The 21,725-nt window shown below is 37.0% G+C and overlaps 1 protein-coding gene across 3 annotated transcripts in view; it reads right to left on the reverse strand.

Moving 5' to 3' along the window:
• The window catches only part of pxdn (peroxidasin), a 93,022-nt gene that overhangs the window by 56,639 nt on the left and 14,658 nt on the right, over positions 1–21,725 (reverse strand). For all 3 annotated transcript variants that reach the window (XM_088909622.1, XM_088909623.1, XM_088909624.1), the window contains exon 2: positions 3,955–4,026. In XM_088909622.1, coding sequence (XP_088765748.1) covers positions 3,955–4,026 — 72 coding nt within the window. The remainder of the gene's footprint in view (positions 1–3,954; positions 4,027–21,725) is intronic.

Raw genomic sequence — 21,725 nt, forward strand, 5'->3', positions numbered from 1 at the left:
ATCAAATGTTATTTAAATGGGAAAATAAAAAACAATGTACTCCTATATTACTTCTAAAATACTACTTTGTAGAGTGTCTGTGTGCATTTTAAAAGTATAAACAATTTACATACAGTCCTTTGCCTTGATTAACAATCACTCTCTGTTCATATCACAAAGGGGGAAAAAATGCAGCAAACTTCCAGTAAAATATTTTGTTATGCTTGGACTTGCCTGAAAACATGTTTTTAGACAGCATGGTGCAGACAGCCATTAGAAGGTCAAACATCTGTCATGGCTGTTTTGTACTGTATCAGTCTAATTATGATTCTGTATAATAACTTCGGAAGAAATGGAGAAAAATACACCTTCATTCTGAAAAAACAGATAAAGAATTTTACATGTTCAAGGTACTTTTTCCAGTGACATTTCTATTAAAAAGAAAATGTTTGCCACATGAAAAGGGTTTGATACTGAACTAAATACAAGAAACAAAACAGTGTCATACAGAAGGACTTTTCAAGGAGATTCAAGTACGGTTCCAAGCAATTAATATTTTTATCATTTGTAGTAAGGTGCAAACACAACACCGTCACATTACATGCAAACCAAATGGAAAACACTAAATAAAAATGCAAGACTCTCTTAAGAAGCTGAGGAACAAATCGTAAAGCTGGAAATGCAAGAAGTGGTTACATTCTGAGCTTCAATCAATGCAAAATGCTAAAACGGTATCAACACTAAATAGAGTTTTCTCTAAAGGAGAAATGGACAAGTGACACATAGAATTAATGAGCTCGGTGTGTGTGTGGAGGCTCTTCTCTGTAGTTTTATCCATGATTTTCTAACTTGGCTTGTTTCTGGCCTCTAGTAAACACAAAGCCACTACCCAGTGCGCTTGATATTTGGTTGTTGTGTTAATAACAGTCTATAATTTAAGATGCAAGCAGCATATATTCCATGATTTATAACAATTTCCCTTTAATTTTGCCATTAGAGACACTGCAAATGTGCTTCTGATTAAGCCCTCGATGCAGACAACATTACTCTAATGTCCAGAGTATGCTATTCTTATATAACTACTTGAATAATGTCTACTAGTACACTATTTAATTTTATGTAGTTACAAAATATTTCGGTATAGAATGAAATATGTTAATCTTATGATAAAAAAGAAGGAAAAATAAAGAAACCACATTGAATTAAACGACCTGTTCTATTGCAGTTTGGCCACTGACAGCTTTTCTTATTAATCATATTTAGGAACATTTGTACTGTTCTCATAATCTCAGAGATTAAGGTTGTTAAAATAAAACCTGTTTCATCAGAAGGATAAAACAGAAGTCCATATTTGAAATGTAAAATTGTCGAGCACTAATTTGAAGGTGTCAACTATAAATGAAGAAATAATAATTTGAGTTCGTTTCATCTCAGAGGTCTTCCCTGCTATCATGGCTTTTCTTTTGCACAAGGGGTGTTTGTAAAGTATCCAGATCCCTTTTCTCAGCTTGGAGTATACAGTATGTGGTTGATGTTAGCTTATAAAAGACAGGTGAGGGATGTAAGAATTCAAGCACATGGTTTTACTTTTCAATGTGGGCCCCATGTTCCACAATTCATTGTCTCCACCTTGAAACAAGGTGTGCCACGTTGGTCTGATAGCATTACGTTAGCATGAAGAGAAGCCATTGGTTGCCACTAGTTTAGGTCATGTACTGTAAGCTATTTTCAATATTCAATCCCAAAACATTCTTCCTGCTCACCCATTGCAGAACACCCACAAAATGGAACATTTCCATGGCTTGTCTGTCTCTTTTTAAACCTGTCTACCAACATGTCAGCCCAAAAGGCTGAACTGTTGCCTCGTTTGTAACGTTCTTATACATTTTCTGCTAATTATTCCTGCTAATCACCTGGAATCCTTTGGTGACTGCTCAAAGCCTTCTCACCATTGTTTGAAGAAGGACATAATTCCCAAACCACTATCAATTCCCCCTTAAACCACTAGTAATTCCCGACTCACTACCCAAAATAAAAGTTGGATGGGGAAACTTTTTTGAATTATTGTGAGAGTAATTACATGTGTTTCTTATTCTCTGATCACAGTCAAGCAGTATTTAACATAGGAATACAGTTTTATACTATTTGTATTTTACGCAAATCTGTAGTTCTTTCACTGATCAAGTTACTCTTGTACACTGAAGTGTAGGCATTAACTAAAGTGAAATATGTTCAAATGATGTTGCATCCTATCTGGAGATAGTCTTCATCCTTCAAAGCATATTGTTTATAATGAATAAGATGTGCTGTTATGCTCAGAATAATTTAAAAATAAATAATTAAGATAGAGGCCTAAATGTTTCTCTTATGGCTTATTGTCATCTTCAGATAAAAGTTTCCATGCAACAGATGGGAACTTTTACTTCTACAAAAACAATAAAATGGCTGTTTCCATCAAGGAATATACGATATTGAACAATTCACTTCATCATTATCATTTAAGCAGTACTTGCAAGACAAAAAACTGTAAATCAATATATGGCTTTATAGCTTTAATTTTCTGAAAAAAACAACAACTTGACAATTAAATCATGGGTTAATAAGTTATAATAACAGCTTTTGGCTAAATTGTGTGAGCTGGATCATTACATTTACCATCTTTCCACTCAGATGATCTAAAAAAAGCAGCTTTTCTTTAACTGCAGACCTTCAAGTCAACCTGAGAAAAATACATTTAAAAATGGTAATCCAAGCAATGGGGGAAACATACTAATTTCTAGGTGTGCTCTGACCTACATTTCTGAAACTGGGGTGCATTCTGAAGATTTTAAGACATGGCTGACACATAAGGCTACCATTTCATGCCATCTTTCTAAGTTTCTAAAGACACATATGAAACTTGTTTGACAAATGAAGCAAAACTGCTTTCATTTAATGTTATTCCCACTTATCCATTATGAGATGGCTTCTTGTCCTGAGGCAACGCAAGAGTTTATTCCAAAATCAGACATCCCAAGGTGGGACTAAAAGTGCATGACTGCTCTGGCTCTTGATGGGACACCAGTCCATTGCAGGGCCACAGGCTGAAGGTAGATTGAGAAGTGCTAATCGAACCTAGGCTGCACATCTTTTGTGTGGGTTGAGGAAACCTAAGCACCCAGGAAGAACCCATGCAAACTACACACTCCAGTATGGAATCAAACCCATGATCAAAGAACTATGAGGCAGCAGGATAAACTGCTGCCATGAAATCTTAATCTTATTTTAACTTCTATACATAAATTACTTGTAGTAGTTCAGGTGGGTAGCTCCGTCAGCATGTGTAGGCTGCAAAGGAACAAGTAATAGGTTTATTTCATGCTGAAAAAAAGAAGAAAGAAAACACAACGTTTCGGTCATGGAGCCTTCTTCAGGCTCTTTTTCAGCCTTCTTCACCAGAAGAAGGCTCCACGGCCAAAACGTTGTGTTTTCTTTCTTTTCTTTTTCTTTTTTTCAGCATGGAATAAACCTATCACTTGTTCCATAAATTACTTGTACTATACTCAAAATACATTAAAGCCCCAAATTCCCAGCACCCAGTACATACTGTCCAAAATGTGATCCCATCTTGTCAGTTTCCTTTCTAATAGTGGTTAGCAAAATGCTACTATCATTTAACTATACATTGATAAAAAGGAATTCTTAAAAAAAAGGAGCCATTCTATAATATATGAAAACACAGTCCTAACGTACCTCTTTGCCAACTTTTAAACAGGGATCAATTATACAAAATAACATGTTCAAGTGAAAACAGAACCAAAGGATGACAAGTATTTGAATAAAATGTGTGTGTTTAGAATCATATATAGCTCAAGAAAATTCAAATTAGATTATCTTTATAATACACAAACAGGAAAAATGAAATTTGAAATTCAATTTATTATCCACAAACAGCCTTACCATACCACGTGTCAAATGTGCAACAGGAATACTTACAGTGTGTTGAGATTTTTAAGACGTCTGAAAGAGCCTGGTTGAATCTCCTTTATTTTGTTAAATCTCAAGTCCCTGTAAAGCAAAAACAAAAACAGCCTTAGTTTGATGTGAAAGAAAGAAAAATATTTTTATGCATTAACGACTAAACCCACTTGGTAAAATCTTTGTAATCTGTTTTAAAAAAAGTTAATTAAAATAACACCAAACACAGTTTCATGTACGGTGGTGACAAACCAAAATTTGAATACTGTACATGTATTTTGCTCCTTGTAACCACTGCATCTCTCCTGCTTCCTCAAATCTTCCTGAATATCACTGCACTCAATAACTGTGATAATTTGTGCTTTATGTTCATTTTTATAATAGAATAATATGCAGTACTGTATTTATTTTCCACCACATTATTTTGTGACTTGGCATATTTATGTTGATTTGCATGGTCTAATAGGTATATCCATGGTATATACAGTATATGGTACTGAGAGCCTGTTCCCAGTATACACTGTGATGCCATGAGGGGCAGAGTCCTCAAAACATTTTTTCCTTGAGAATCCAAATTAATTAAAACAAAATTATTTTCCTTGAGGTGTCCTTTGGTTCCTGGACACTTCGACCTCCCCCAAAATGGCCGACTGGAGGCACCGACCTCACAATGGTGGACACCAGCAATCACTGGAGCAGGGATCAGCTGTGTGTTCTGCCAGAGTACATATAAACAGAGCACCAAACCAATAAGAGAGAATATATACCAGGAAGGCACAGTGAACCAGAAACATAAAGAGTGTCTACGGGTAAGAAGCTGGAGAGAGAACCTGTACTGCAGTCAGGAAGAAAGCAGTGAAACTGAAATTAACTGCTGTGTTGAGGTATGAGCCGTTGTGACGGAATACAAGTCATTTTGATGTAAAAGAAGTTGCTGTACTGGGATAGATGCTGTTACTGTAAATAAAGTTTACTTTGGACTTCAGAGTTGTGTTGGTGCTCGGTTTAGAACCTGCGCCCCTGTTGTAAACCGCCCCATGCGGTATCACAGCACGTTTGGTATTATTGCAGAGAGTTCAGAAACAAGATGAGATGTGTGTTTTAAAAATACACAAGTCTGTGTTAGTGTCATGGTTGGTACTAGCATTTTTACATAACCCTTTGAACAAAAGCTTTATTCACAACAGTGTTCTCAAACCCTCAGGGTCACAGGTGCAGTGCCTATAATTACAACTCACTCTGAATATGTATTTGAGTAGAACAAAGGTTTCATTCTCACAAAGTTCATAATGAAGGCTCTAATATATTTTCCCACAATAAACACATTAAAAGACACCTTTATCTTTTAAGGATTTGATGAGTAAGATAAATTGACTTATGAGCAGATTTTTTTTCATTACATATAAACCACAAATGACCATATTAAAAGTAAATTGAGATACACATAGGGAAAGAAATCTCACTTAATCTATAAAAAACATATTACTGCAAATGTGTAAAAATAGCATTTTTTAATCCTGCATATCACAGCTGGAAATTGTTTCTTCTACCTTCAGTTTATTCTCCTGCAAGTTAATCAATGGTAACTCCCACTGTGCAAAACAATGTACGTTAAATAAAAATGCCAACATATTAATGTTATTAGCTAGTCTAACCATTTGTTCTCTGGTTGCTACGTTACAGCTGGAACAACTTCCCAAACACAAAACTGAAGATTCTGGCATTCTACCTCATCTAATTTTATATTAAATTTAAATCATATGCTTTCCTAGTAACGTTTTTGGGAGCTAACCACTTGGTTAAAAACTCGGTATGCAAATAATACTGAAACACATTTAACAAAGCCTCATAGCATTTTGAATATCTATCATTTAGTTTTATTTATAACAAAGAAGCATTTCAAAGTACCTCATTCATTTTCATACAAACTTTGGAATCCAAGACTCAAGAATTTCCTGTTTTCTAGGAAAGAAATGTTCTGCCATACTACACACAATTTTAAGTTTTAATGCTTCAGAAGGACACTTGTAAAACTGATATCACAAAGCGGACCCTTTTTATGTCAAACACAGGAAATAATGTAACTGATGTTACCACAACCACTTGATATAGTATACCCAGGTATTGTATATACCTCAGTACTTCTAAATATTTAATGAAAAATGTTTATTGTAGAAACCTTCATTAGGATTATACAATCATTTCTTGGTTTCTATTATCTTGTTCAAAAACAACTGAAGAATAATTTCTCTGTAAGGTCCCTTAGTCAAGTATTGAGTTTCAGGCAAAGATTCCACCATGAACACCAAGGAGTTTTGAAAACTCAGGAATAAAGGTATATAAAAGCACAAATAAAGAAAAAGGATTAAAACATTTCAAAGAATCTTAATATCTCATTGATTATGATGAAGTTAATCATGAAGAAGTGGATGGAGCCAAAGAAATAGCCTAGATAAGGCTGTCCCTCCAAACTGAGCAATCGGGCAAAGAAGAAAATGGTGATGCCAAGAGTGACTTTGAAAGAGTTATAGAGTTCAGTGGCTGAGATGAGAGATAAGATCCATGGGTCAACAATATCCCGATCACTCCACAAATGGGGAGATTTATGAAATTGAAAAAATCTAACAAATCCTGCATCCAGTTGGAACAAAGCACACAAGTGATACTGAAACAAAACATGTGACGAAAGGTCGTGTGGCCAACAAGACAAAAACATGGAACTTTTTGGTCTAAATGTAAAGTATTACATCTGACATAAATCCAACATCATTCAGTCAGCATCATTCCTACTGTGGAGCATTGGTTTGGCAGCACTGCATTATCGTCCTGCGTCTGGGAAGCTTGTCAAGAACGTAGACAGAACAAATCTTAGAATAAAAACCTATTTCAGACATGAAATTGGGATGAAAATTCATCTTTTACCAGGACACTGATCAAAACCACAAGGCCAAGGTTACACTGGAGCGGCATAAGAATAAGGAAGCAATTGTCCTTGAGTAGCACAAAATCCTGACTTGAGAATCTGTAGAAAGACTTGAAAATTACCGTCAATAAGTGATCCCTGAGCAATGAGAGAACCTGAGCTAATCTGCAAAGAATGGGCAAACTTTCTACCAAACTGGTGTGCAAAGTTGGCAAACACTTATCCAATAAGACGTTTAGCTTTGATTATTACCAAAAGGTGCTTCTATAGATAACTACATACTGAGTGTACAGTATGGGTCTGAATACTTAATTAATATATTTAATTTTTTTTCTTAAATGTTGCTGACATTTCCTGTAACTTATCTTATAGGGTCGTCAATCTCAGCTTTCAGGTTTAGAATAAAATATTAAGTTAAAAAGTCTATGAATTACAGTATTTTGTCATTTTATAAAAAGAAGCACCATAGGAAGTGTGTCTGAATACATTTTCAATGCACTGTACAACAGTTCAGTATTTCTTTAATCATGTTATTAGATCTCTGTGATTTCACTAGTGATAACACTTGAATGGACTTTTGAAAAGTTACTTTTCCGACAAATGTCAAAATTTCACAGCGGTGAAATGTAGCAGCTTTTCCATTTCATGAAACCATGTCAAGGCATGTTTGCTTATGTTTGATTCAAAGTACTGCTTCTGAAATTGGAAGGCGATCTGAAGCTGCTAGCATTTTTACACTGCAGACAGGAGGCAGACAACAGCCGCATGTTTGAGGAAGCTGCAGAAGAAATGTAACGTAATCCTCACAGTATTCCAGTTTGGCAAGCTAGGGCATGGACCCTTCTACAGAGCAGTTTCTACAATGCTAACGAAGCATGTACATATTTGTAACACAAAGGCTTCACCCCAACCAGTTAACCTCGCTCCCAGCCGCGCCACCTTCCTGGCAACACACACACACACACACACACACACACACACCTTCATGGCCCTTTCCCAGTCACTTCACTGACAAACCCAGCAATGTCACTTGCCCCTTTCCCAGCAAACACAAAAAAGGAAGCCGCCCATCAGGCTAATTTCTGCAAGATGAGGACAGCCCTCTTCTGACATGCTGCTTTGCTTTCCACGAGTCTCTGCAGTCACAAAAGTGAGTTTAGACAGGCCATTTAAAAAGGCCAGCCCACAGATGCAGCTCATAGAGACCAATTACCTGCAGCTGTGCCCTCTCAAACAAACACTGGCTAATGGCCTGTCAAAATATTTTTTTTTAATGTTGGGATGAAGCGTTCAACATTAAAACTGTTTTTCTGTCACAGTACATTCACCCAACAAGCTCCCACATTGCAGGGATTATTATATTGCATTAAGGTTGAGTCAATCCTGAAGAAAGGTCCAACCCATGATCTCATACACATGGTGTGTGTATTGGGGCAGGGATTATTAAAACTCCAGTAAAAGGCTACATAAACTAGAATTTAACTGTTTATGTTGAAAGCATCTGGTACATGACATGCATTTCTTCACACACCACACTAGCTGGCTCTGAGATGTAAAAGGAATAACACCAAAAAAAACAGCTACACATGGAGATGTCTTTAAAAAAACAAGTACAACCGAAGACACAGAGCAAATGTTTTATTTCAGTTGTGCATTAGCTGTCACCACTATTCTAAACCAATCATTAGTAGAGCAAATTGTGAACTAGAATTTCTAAGTGATAATGTGAGAACAAAGCAGGGACATTTCATGTCAAATAAAACATGTCAAAGCTTTGGTCCTTAATATTTTGATTTATTCTATATTTTGTGAAGTGGAAGGCATAGATCAGATGAGGAACAAAGATACCTTTAAATTCATGATGAAGAAGGCTTTTCACGTGTTCAAATTATCATATCTATTACTTTATCACAAGTCCATCAGATCCTCACCAAAAATCAGTTTAAAACTCGTGTCCCACAGTGGGTTTCATGACTTCTGAAAATTTTATCCTGAAGCCTTTTTGTGGGGTCATTAAATCAAAGAACTATGCAGACAAAATATGCTGATTTTTTTTTTATCTTTTCCACTTTAGAAGGAATGAACACTTCACTCAGCAATTACTAACTGGATAATTTATTAATTTTAAGGTTGCATTGTACACAAATAAACTACAATAGTGGTGTTTATTTTGGATGTTCTCTACAGGGGTTTTCCTGCCTATCAACAGAGAAAAACAGCTGGCTACAGACATTCTAATTTTTAAAACCTCCATCCTTCCAAAAAAGAGACATTTTAAGGCTACTCCTTACCCCAGCAAAAGAGCTGCATTTTCGCTAACCCTTTAATATTTTAGCTTAAATACTGTTTCATGCTTGACCTCTGCATTCCACCACACAAAATATTAGCAAAATAAAGATTTTGAGCCAGAATGACTGTCAAGGCCAGCCGTGCAATGAACAGAAAAGTAGAAGAGACCATATGAATAGCGGCAAAAACGGGACAAACACAGAGGTTTGCTCTGGGCTAGGGGTCAGGCGATGTCGGGGATGAGGCCAATGCCCTCAGAACACGGATGTGGGATGACCTGGTGCTAGGTGGGCCTCATGACATCCGTACCCTAATGCTAAGCAAGGAACACTGGAGTCACAGGGACTAAATAGGAAACGGAAACAAGACACACCAGAAGGACATGAATAAGCACACGGAACTCGGAACAGGAATGAAGTGGAGCGCACTCTAGGGGTAGGGTGTCAAATGAGATAGTATCACACATAGAATAAGCTGCACAGGAAGGAAAAACCTCATTTAGCTGTTAGGAAACCTCTGGGAGTCCACGGCTAAGAGCTACCCCCTCCTCAAGGGTTAAACAATAAACTTTATTAACATGTGGTAGAGGGAGCTGGTAAAGTCTCTCGTGGACCATGACAATGATCCACAGACTATGATATCCTTTAGAGAAAATACAGACCTTTTGTTGGACGTTTACCATGAAATGTTTTTAGGGATATTTAAGACATTTCATCTATAAGAACATGCAAATGTTTACAAACAGGAAGCCATTCAGCCCACCTGTTTGACTGGTCATAGGTAAGTGATCCGACAACCTCATTCTGACATTTCTTAAGAGAAGGTTAGACAACAAGACTAAAGAGTAAGAGCACAAGCACATAGAAGCTGGTAGCCACAGTAATTTCTCAGTCACTGGAAGAACAGCATTGGAATGCAGAAAGCAATTGCTGTAATACAATTTACTTTGTTTTATGAACAACATTCTTTATGTACTACACATACATTTTGCTTTCTAAACTCATTTGTAATGCATTATTGAAAATAATTTTGGATATTACTACCCAACATGCCTCTCAGTGGATAACATTTCAGTAATGACAAGCATTATTATGTGCCAGTTTTGTTCATATCACAAAACTGAAGGACTGTGTTGGGTAATACAACCGACCATACTGAAATACGTTTGATGGATAAAAGTCTCATTAATTCATGTCATTACTACATGCAAAGTGTGAAATATTCAAAATTATAGTCATATATGACTGCTGGCTTTATCCCACCTTGTGCCTGTTGTTTGTTGAGACAGGCACTGGCTTCCTCTTGATCATCTATTGGACGAAGTGGTTAGAAAATAGACAGATGGATGGACTCATTACTTAAGTCCTCCTCTATCCACAGGTTCATTTTCATGTGAAGTGCAGCCCCATGCTCCCTATGTGAATGTGGAACATATCCTCTGAAGGTTCAGTGTAACACCTTTTACATACAGCAATATTATGCACTACACAAAAGGTAAGCAACTTCAGAGGCAAGTTGTTCAACATTTACGGGGGATGGGGATGATGATACAGAGGTTGTACTATAGTTCTCCAGCTGAGAGATCAAAACCCCTTAAAATTGTTTTCATGCACTCCAAATGTGTATTCAACAATGTTTCAAGTAGAGATGACAGATCTGTTACTCCTGATTTATAGAATACGCAATAACATAACATAACATCACTTTATTAGCCCTATACAATTTCTTGCATTAGGAATTAGGAATTTTCGCATACCCAAGCTTGCTCTCCATAGGCGTCACAAGCTGATATTAAATTAGGAATTTTCACCTAAGTGCCATTCTATCCAAACAAATAATTTTCTAATATCTTTGGGGTTGGAAGCATGAATACTCAAGCGTGATGCCACTGGATCACAAAAGACTTACACATTCATGGAATGGATCGAGTATTTTTCCAAACAGTACTGTTCTCTGTAATTCATTCTTTTATTTTGTTTTTTTCTTCTTTGATATCCTTGTTCAGCTCTGTTAGTCAGTTGCTTTATGGCTGATTTGATTGGCCATTTAATGTGTGATCAGAAAAAGGCTCTAAAAGTCAACAGTTTATGAATGTACAACAAAGGCAAATCTTGCTGAAACATTCACCTAAATGCTGCAATAACACTTCAAAACAAGTTTTTCACCGCATTGTTTAAACACCCATATGTGCCGATAATAATTAAGAAATGTAACACAAAAGGTTATTCCATGAAAAAAAAGAATGGGCAATACATAGGACTAAACCTACATATCAACAGAGTGAAAGAAAAAAAATATTAAAGGTTATTCAAAACTAAGAAAAACTAAAAGACATACAGTGTTGCTGTAGGAGGATCTGCTTTCTCTAGATCTTCAAAGATCTATGCTTAGATGCATCCCAAATACATCCAACACCACAAGCCACACAACAGACAACTGCCTCAATTATCTTGGAGTTCAGTCTCCAAGGTGCTTAGTTTTCACATTAGGTTTAATTAAAACAGAGAATTTAATATTCTGTACTTACTTACCAGCTTTAGTGACACTGCAGACACATTAACACTTTCCATAATTATTTTAGAATGTGATGATGCAATTTTGCTATATTTGTTTTTTATGGCATTTCTGTTTGTAAACATTTTCCGATTGTCACAAGACAGAGATTTAACAATACACAGATGTAGAGGGAGATGTTGCTGTCATCCTCTTGATCAGTTATAGCTCTTACTCACCTCACCTCTTCCCTCACTCTTCAGTAGACCTGATGCCTCAATCAGGTCCTGATCTCTGATCTCTTGGGGCAGAGCGGTGGCTCTGTGGCTGGAAGGTCGCCGGTTCAAATCCCGCAGCTGGGAGAGGAATCCTACTCCGTTGGGCTCCTGAGCAAGGCCCTTAACCCCAACTGCTCCAGGGGCACCGTACAATGGCAGACCCTGCGCTCTGACCCCAGGCTCTCTCTCTATCTGTGTGTCTGTGTGTCTCATGGAGAGCAAGCTGGGGTATGCGAAAAGATAATTCCTAATGCAAGAGATTGTAAAGGGTTAATAAAGTGATGTTATTATTATCTCTGGCACTATTGGAGAAGTCTTGAGGATCTGAAGCCCTGAAGACAGACCGAACCTCATTCATCTTTATCTTGCCTTTGTCATGATGAAGCCCTGTTGTCCATAAAGAACCACTGGTTGATAAGGTAAGGTCCTTGTGGGGTTTGGCTTGAAGTTAGATTGTTGGTTCATGTTTTGTCCCTTGCCAGGCACAGGAGGCTGTTGCACTACTACACACTATCAAACTAATTACAGAACATATGAGACTCCTTCCTTGCCCTGACCAGCACAGTTACAGCAGACATTACTAGTCAAACAGTTGTTGAACCAAGCCTGTGGGTTGATAGCACACTTCTGTATCCTGGTACTCGTGGATGGAATGTGTGACTCTTCGTGCCATGAAACTGTAGGAAATAACATGTCTCTCTAGATCTTCCATTCTGGGGAAGTTGCCCAAGTATATCCTATTCCAAAGCCCAGCCCCAATTTACAAAGAAAGTATTTTTCTTGAAAGTATGCTTGTCTGGATGAGGAAAATAATTTTCCATGAAAGTTTGACAGAAAAATGCATAGATTATAGGATTTAGCCTGTATGTTAAACAAGGGACTGCACAGCCCAAACATCTTATTAAATAGTACAGTATCTAAATACATAATATTTCATGCTTGTTATTCTATGTACATTTCTGATCATGTGATCCCTTTAAAACTACTAGGAACTGATTTGTTTTGATAGCTAAAAAAAAATCACTAATTATGGTTGGTTCATCTTAAGTTCATATTTTGACTGAACTGCTGATTGATTCTCCTTTATGGATGGATGGCTGACAGCTGACACTGATTGTTTATTCCTCAACCTGCGTGTCTTACATTTAATTCTTCCTATAACCTAATTAAGCACCCCTGGGTCTCAGAGCTTTTGACATGTACAAGAGTTCTGCCGACATATGTCAGCATTAAATATCCAAAACTTTTATGCTTTCAAATAAAACTGCACCATTTAAAACCTTAATGATTTGGAAAAGTATTTAAAAGCAGGGGGCTTTACATACTTTTATTAATAACATTTATTTTAAATAGTGCCTTCCTACGGCATGTCTCAAGGCACTGTACACTACATCAAACAAAAGACAGGTTTATACAAATTAAAACCGTAAACTATATAATTAAAAGTTTTTGTATAAAATGAGCTTTACGACAGGATTTGAAAGGGTTCTCTGATTTGTAAAATATCAGATATGCAATCTGAGATTCTTCTGCAGCTAGGAGCATCAGAACAAAAAGAATGGACTCCCAGAACCTTGTCCTGGGAACCAACAGATGGCCAAAGAGCATAAATGAATTGTAGGTTTCTACTGGGTTGGTAGTTCACTGTAGTATTCAGGCAATCAGCAGTATTTTGAACCTCAATCTGAAATCTGTAGTCAGCCAGTGCAAGGGAGCTAAAAGAGGTAATGTACACTCAAGCATTTTACATTTGATTAAAATACAAGCAGCCAAGTTGCAAAATGCCCATAACTTACAGTAAGAACACATTTGGATACACCAACAAGTACTGCCTTACAATAATCAAGGCTAGAAAAAACAGGCCGGGTTACACAAGACTCAACTTGTGTAAATTTCACTTTCAGTACAAAGCTCCCAGGGGTCCCATAATAAAGTGTTCCAGTTTACGTTACATAAAGAGCAAGTAGCACGGTAAGTTCCTTCCGCAGATGAATACAAGAGAGCATATTGTACCTGTATAAGTATATCGTGGTCACCATCAAAATCCAACAAGGCTCCTTTCTACACTGCCGTCCTGCTTTGCTTTCACACGTGTGTCAGCCTCTGCACATTATCTCATTATTCTACACTGAACATTGTGGGTAGCCTATATTGAAATCATGCCAGAGAAGCACCCAAGTGATTTTATTATTTACTTTGTATTTTATTTTGTCCTCAAATTGCTGAATAGTAGAGTTTAAGGTAATGAAATGTGGAGTAAAATATTTATACATGTGTGAAAGATAATTCTCAGCAATATTTAATTTAGTTTGTTTTTATGCATATTCTTCTAATGAAAGGGTTCAAAAATGCTACAAAACCCTGGAGTTCTTTTAATTGATCTTTCTTTCATTTTGTACCGTCTTTATAGAGTTTTCTTTCTTTCTCTGCCTCATTGACTGCTAGGTGTTTGTGCATTCTCTCTCTTGGTCTCTACCCCCTGTGTGACTAACACACATATTAAAAGAACATGAAACACTGTTGAGTCTGCAATTCTAGTCTCCTGTCCCTCCTTCTTCAGTTTCCGAGGTAGTTAGGGAAAATAAGGGAGGGCCACTGCAATATAGTGAATGGCAATTCTTTATACTGTATGTGTTCACACAATGGCAAGGAAAGGGTATCTTCTGACTTGAGTATAATTTGTGTTACATAAAGACTTATGGAACAGAACCCTTACATATCCCTGATAGTGGGTGTATATAAAAGTAAGGAATTGTTTCTAGGTACAAATTAGGTACTGAAATTACATACTTGTTGTCAAGAAAATAGTATTTTGAATAAACACAACGTTTATTCCTGATGCGAAAAAATCATATACAGTAATAAACAAAAGAAAAACAAAAACTGCATTAAACAAAAATGACCAATAGAAGGAAATGAGTATGATTACCACTGCAAAAAGGATCGAACTCAAATTTCAAATATTAAGAGCTACCAAATCACACATTAAATTGTACAAATTAAGCAGCAAATACAGTATGTATGTAATATGTTGGCTTACTCCAGCACCTGGATATGTCTATTGAGAAAGCCTGCAACTGATAAATCTGAGATGGATCAAAAGGCCATAAAATGACATCCATATCCTGGCTAGTGACCAGCTGTACCTTTATCACCATAAATTGTGGCATTTTCACTCTGGCATATTTAAATTACACAGGTGAAACTTGCAACAGAACATACCAGACTAGTCTGAGATACAGGGAAACAAAATTTAAGAGCTAAAAAAACTCTAGTGATTACAACACCATATTATCAGATGCATTTTGAGCAGACAACAGAGATGCAAGAGGTGGAGGTGTAGTACTGTACAGTACGTCAAAAAGAGCATTCAGGGACAGGAACATAACCTAAATGAATCAAGAGTCATCCAATCTAAATGGGCCAAACTTTCCCTGTTAGGTATATGTTATAGACCAATAAATTCAGATATTGATTATTATTGTGTTATTTAAGGAATTCAGAGATGAATGTATAAAGGAAGACAGCGGTGATCTTCAGAGATATTAATTTTCCTCACACAGACTGAAAAACTATTAGTGGCATCATTAGCTACAACTAAAATAGCAGACGTTAACAAAAGCTTCCGAACTCAGTTTCTCATAGCACCTACAAGATAGAATGTCTACATTTATGTACATTTATGTAGTCTTTCATAAAATCAAGAGTATAGAATAGAGGTGAGAGGACCATTAGGGACCTAGAAACATAAGGTGTGCTCTAAAGCATATCTTGAAACTTTTCAAGTAGAGCCAAAACATCCACTGATTTTCTAATTTGCCTTTCCAGGACAGGGCTGCAGAGAGTCAAAACAAATGTTTAGAATTTCAGGAAAATGGTCTATGAAGAAATGAGACAGAACTTAAGTAAAATAGGACAGGATCGATACAGAACTAGAGGAGATTTAATGGCAAGAGTTTAAAGAGTTTATTTGTGAAACCGATCTGTTTCAACCAAAGAGAAATTAAAGGCTAAAATTCAAAGGCCCAAAAGGCATAATACACCAATTTGATATACAAACATGATGGCAAAAAGAACAGCATGCAGTTAAAGAAATGGAGATCAATAAATTGTATATCAATAATGGAATCCATTTATAAATTGATTTTATAAATAAATTCAGCATTAATTCCAATTTTCTTTTCAGTAATACAACAACAAAAGAATGGTAAAGGATGAATTGTCTTTCAGTTAAAAATGTTAAAATAGCATTATATTGTATATGATCAGATAAAATATTAGAAATACTGAAGATAAATCTTCACACTCTAATGGTATTCTACCAATGCTACATGGGGATTCAAAATATGTTATTCATAGCCTAACACTCCTCAACATTGAATGGGAAATTGCTCATCTAGCACTCATCCATAAAGAAAAGAAATAAACCAAGTAATTACAGACCAATAAGTTTTGCTTATGTTGATCTTTATGTGTAAAATTAGAGGATCATCTGTATGTCAGTAGGAGTCTAGGGTATAATCAACATGGTTTTAGAAAAATAGGTCTTGCTTAAGTAACTTGTTAGAATTCTTTGAACAAGAAATAGCAGTGTTAAACGAATGCAGAGGGCATATGTTGTATTTACATTTTGAGTAGGCTTTTGATAAAGCTTCTCAAAGCAGATTGCAGGTTGTAGGTATTCAAGATACAGCCTTTGTTTAGACAGAGTGCTCCCGCCTCCTCTACACTCCCAGCTTTTGTTCTCCTATGATACTTCAGCTGCTGACTTCCCTCTCTTTCTCACACCCAAAGAAGGCTCCACAGCCAAAACATTGTGTTTCTTTTCTTCTCTTTCCAGCACGGAATAAACCTTTACTTGTTCCTTTGCAGCCTACGCGTGTTGACGCAGCTACTGTACCTACTTGAACTACTAAATAGAGGATGGTACAAGCAGGAAACAGAAACGATGAAATATCAAATGGGAAACACTGGGCTTGAAAAAGTCACCTATGAAAAAGAAGGAGATGCTTATTTTGACCACTTCCATCATCATTAACCTTTTGTTACGTCTGCCGCTCTGGTGGGCGGGAAAGGTGGGCCCAAGTCAGGGGAGGAAGTGAAGCACAAGGCAGACGCTGCAGTAGGCAGGTGAAGTCAGTTGTACTAGAGGCCAGGTGGAACAGGAGCAGGAGCCTAACAGGAAAAGCACACACGGTCACAGCAGAGCTGCATGCGTCTAGGAATGAGGGAACGATGATGAGGGCACTGGGTAGGGTGCCGTGGGCGCTGACTGGAAGGGCTGAGGCTGGAAAGCGCATGAATGGTACTGGTGTGGAGTCAAGCTGCGCCCCGGTGGGAGTCAAAACCAGAAAAGACAGATGACACACCGTCCAATGCCCCAGGGGCTGTCCATGAGTAAAGACCGAGCAGGTCTGGGTCTAGCAGAGATACATTCTGAAAATATTCCAAGCCGTGGGGGAGATCCAATCACAAGGTCGGGACAAGTTGGGTCAGGAATCCAATCAGGCACTAGAAATGGTACATGGGGAAAAGCGTAGAGGCCAGGGAACCAGAATTGGGAAATACAGGAACACAAGAATGAAAAAAAAGGAGCAGAATCGGACAAAAGAACGTATCCTTACCAGAGCCCCGTGTGCAGTCAGACCTGGCCTTAAACAGCATGGGGTCCAGTCACACCTCCACTCTCCTTTCAACACAGATTACCATGGTAATGTCAGTCTGCCCACGGTGCTGGAGCCGGGGTGGACATGACACCTTTTAGAATGGATGTGTCAACAGCTAACAGGAGTTAACTCATTCTCTTATATTTAAGGATCTGCATACCACTGTTAAAGTCACTAACAGCTCAACTTACATTCTGATTAATTAAAATGAGATAATTAATTTCATGCGTAATGCTTATTATGATGATTCTTGTCCTTGGTTTTACTTACTAAGTTGCCGAGTTCTCCAGTCTTGGGCTCATACTTCGGTATTTTGAGCAGCACATAAGTCAGAGTGTTTAGCTGGTCTGTTCTCTGAGAGTAGTGACAGTGCCACTTTCTTCAGTTAGATTTCACAGGCAGGGACTTCCAACATTTCATGGCAGAGACCCTGTGATCTCTTTCAGTAACTTCAAATGTGTACCGGAGATCCGCAAAGTCCAGAAGTCTTAGCACTGTATTTTGATGAGCTGCATTTTGAAATCCATAACTCCCATTGTGTGTCTCTGTGTTATTCGTGTACAATGTCACTTACTGTACAAACAAAATGTTTTCTTGTTTGATCAGAAAGGAAAACATCAGGCCAAAATGCTGAAAATTTTACTTACAAATTTTGATGCAAACTCTTGCATTTAGTTTACAATCTCAGCAACACTAATGGTACAATACTTCAATATTTCGTCACCCAGTTTGGGGTAGTTTTGACCCTTCTCTGACAAAAAGATCTTAATTGCATCAAGACAGTCCACTAAACATGCCAAAACCTTCCCTCAGCTTACCCAAAGTACAGTGCAATGAAGCAGAATGTCCTCATAAGCACTGTCCAACAGAATTTGTGAAACTGCCTCTTTGTCAAGCCAGAATGAGTAACAAGAAAATCTTCACCACTGTTGTCATCTAATTATTGAAACCAGAATTAGAAATCTAGGCACAAAGATTTCCTTGATAAATAATGCCAAGAAAACTTACTGTTGGGTGACCGATGTGAACTGCAATGATCTTTATAATTCCATTCCATTCCATATGATTTTTCTGATCATAGCAGGGCCACAGTCAGTTGTCACAGAAAACCCTTCCTCAGAATGATATGCAAATGTCTTTGCTACAGTATGTATTCCCTGTTGCTGTTTTATGCATTGGTTTAAGGCAGTGTAGCTGTCCTCAAACTCCATCTGAATAGTCATAGTCATTTATATCTATAAACTCTTTAAGTACAACACGAATGAGGTAAAAGTCCTTTATTCTGGAGAGGATTATGTATTTATTGGGCAAACCACTGACTTAAATATCCAAACAGCTGAGTAAAGTCTCTTTTATACTGTATATTCCTCATCTGTAAACAGATTCCTATGTTTTGCAACAACACACTGTATAATTCTGTAGCTCTCTGTGACTTGATTTGTACTTGAACATTAGTCACTGAAGACACCAGTTTGCTTTCCATTCCTCACTTTGATCCATTTGATTGACTCTGCATCATCTGTCTCGTCCTTGAAGACTTTCGTGCGACAAAGATCTCACAACATAGTAATAAAACAGCATGGTCTTTATGTTAAACAAACCCTATTTTTCTTTTGAAGGAACTGCCATTACTGTATGTCTGAAATGTCTAACCCTCCACGTGATCAGTGGCATCGAGGGATTATCTGAAAATCTAGATAGGCTGGTCTCACGAAACTTATCATATTAATAAACTATTGGAATTGGTTTTCTTTCTACCTTTCACTGTGTAGAATATTTTAGAGATTGACAGAGCAATCAAGCACAGTATTTAGGATCCTCACCACTAATATTACTTTCATTGTACCTGCCACCGAAAAACTTTTTGTATGACACTCATAGCACATGTACCGTACTTTGCCAAACTCTAATCTAGACCAAGTGATATAGAAACCGAATCAATACACCATCAAGACCTGATTTAGAATACTGTGCACATTTTTTATCACCATCATACAAAAAGCATAACTGCCCTGAATCATTCCAGAGAAGTGAGAACAGATACAGATTTTCCTGGCTTAAACACATATTTACTCTTACGGGCTAATGGAACTGAACCTTTTTAGTTTTGAACAGAGATGACAACAAGAGTACTTGATTCAGGTATTCGAAATACTCAAAGACATTACAAACAAGGCAGCACAATCATTTTTTTTTTCAAAATCAACAGTGGAACACAAACCAGAGGACGCAAACAGAAACTAAGAGAAGGTTCACTTAAAACCGATAAAAGGAGGCACTCATTCTACACACAGGGTTGTGGAAATCTGCAACAAGCTATACAGCAATGTTGCTGAAGACAACGCCCAGACTCTTTCAGGAAACAGACTTCAATTCGATAACAGCAAACTGAATGAGCTTAATAACGATCTCTTGTCTCTAAGCTTTATGTTCATTATTGCTTTCAGTTGAAAGAAGAATGTATCCATGTTACCAAGTCAATTGTCTTGTCTGGCATTAGGTTAAACCAGAAAGCATGAATGGCCTTAATTATTTATCCTGGAGGCAAAGGGGTGCAAAAAGAAAATAACCTTAATCATTTACTAAATGATTATATACATTCACCATTCAGCATTAACTGCCTGAAAGGTAAAGAAATGTGTAATGTATGGGTAAGTAAGAAAAGTTCTCATTTTAAAAATCCTTTTAATTGCCCTACACTCCTCATAAAAGATTACACCAATTAACTAGTAATAAAAGATTATGATATCTTGAGAAATATTAAATCTTGCTTAAGGAAGTATAGCACAACGCTTTGAAATCATATTCATACTGTATGTGATTATACAGTCTACTGATTATACTTCTTAAGAAATAGGCTACACAACATAATTTTACATGATTATTCTTTCTGACCCAAAACATCAAGTAATAGAAAAATAAAAATAAAATGAAAGGAAACACACCAGGAGGAAGTTGTTTGTACCTGACTAAGAAGAGATCCTAAAGTAAGCCAGAAACTCTTTAACAAATCATTCTTTTACATGTTGAATCACTGATTTTGTACAAAAATAATGTGAAAGAACAAGAAAGGGTCAGATCTATTTTAATCAGAATGTTTTGGAGAAAGGCTTTCTAGTAACAGCATGAACAAAATAATAAAATTAACAATATACATTCTCAGGAAGAATAGGTGTCAAGGCTCCAAGGCCGAAACGCTGTGTTTTCTCTCTTCTCTTTCCAGCATGGAATAAACCTGTTACTTGTTCCGGTACAGCCTGCGCATGCCGACGCACCTACCCACCTGAACTACTTCATATACATTCTTATATAACAATATAAAAAAACAAATGATCTCAAACTGTCTCTTTCCCCAAAGTATTTTATTTTGAATTTGAGAAATAATGCAGTAGGGGATTGGGTAGTGAAACAGAACACCAATTTAGGCACCCCAAATGATCAGAATTGTAACAATGTTATAATAAATACTACCTTGCCATTTTAATTGTTCCAGTTTCCACTTATTTCAATTCCCATCTCTTGGACACAATGCAGATTTTATTTTCTTGTATAAAGTTAATCTCGGTGTGACCACCTACTGATAATTGTATCTGTAAACAGAAAGTCCCTGAGGCACAGATTTACCCTAAATATAAATGTCCCCTAACTTTATGGCCTACAAAATGTTTTCTTCTGCAATAAGCCGACAATGAAGCAAGACAAGTTTTTACGTACAGTTGCATGTTGCTTCAAATATCAGGTGGGGATTTCAAGTGAGCCCTTAGGTAAGGTACTTCATTCACAATGCACCAGTAAAGTGCCCACTCGTATGACTGAATGCTATTATGAGTCAGTTTGAATAGAAGTGCAAGCTATTTTTACCCTTCAAAGAATAACATGGCATTTATTTTGGAAGAGTGACCAACCAACATACTAATCTACACAAATAATGACTTTGCTGTTCACATAATACTGGGTGCAACTAGAATAAACATTCCCAAGCAAAGGGATTTTTTGTAATAACCTGGAAAAGGATACATTAGGATTTGGTACAGCACTTGGAGGAACATGTGTATCTTATTAGTACAGACCATTTGCATGTGAAAGTAACAGATGTTTCCATTAGAGCCTGATATTTGTCTACTTTTTCCCTTTGTCATG

This window comes from Atractosteus spatula, chromosome 2, assembly GCF_055471065.1.
Source record: "Atractosteus spatula isolate fAtrSpa1 chromosome 2, fAtrSpa1.hap1, whole genome shotgun sequence".
Classification (NCBI taxonomy): domain Eukaryota; kingdom Metazoa; phylum Chordata; class Actinopteri; order Semionotiformes; family Lepisosteidae; genus Atractosteus; species Atractosteus spatula.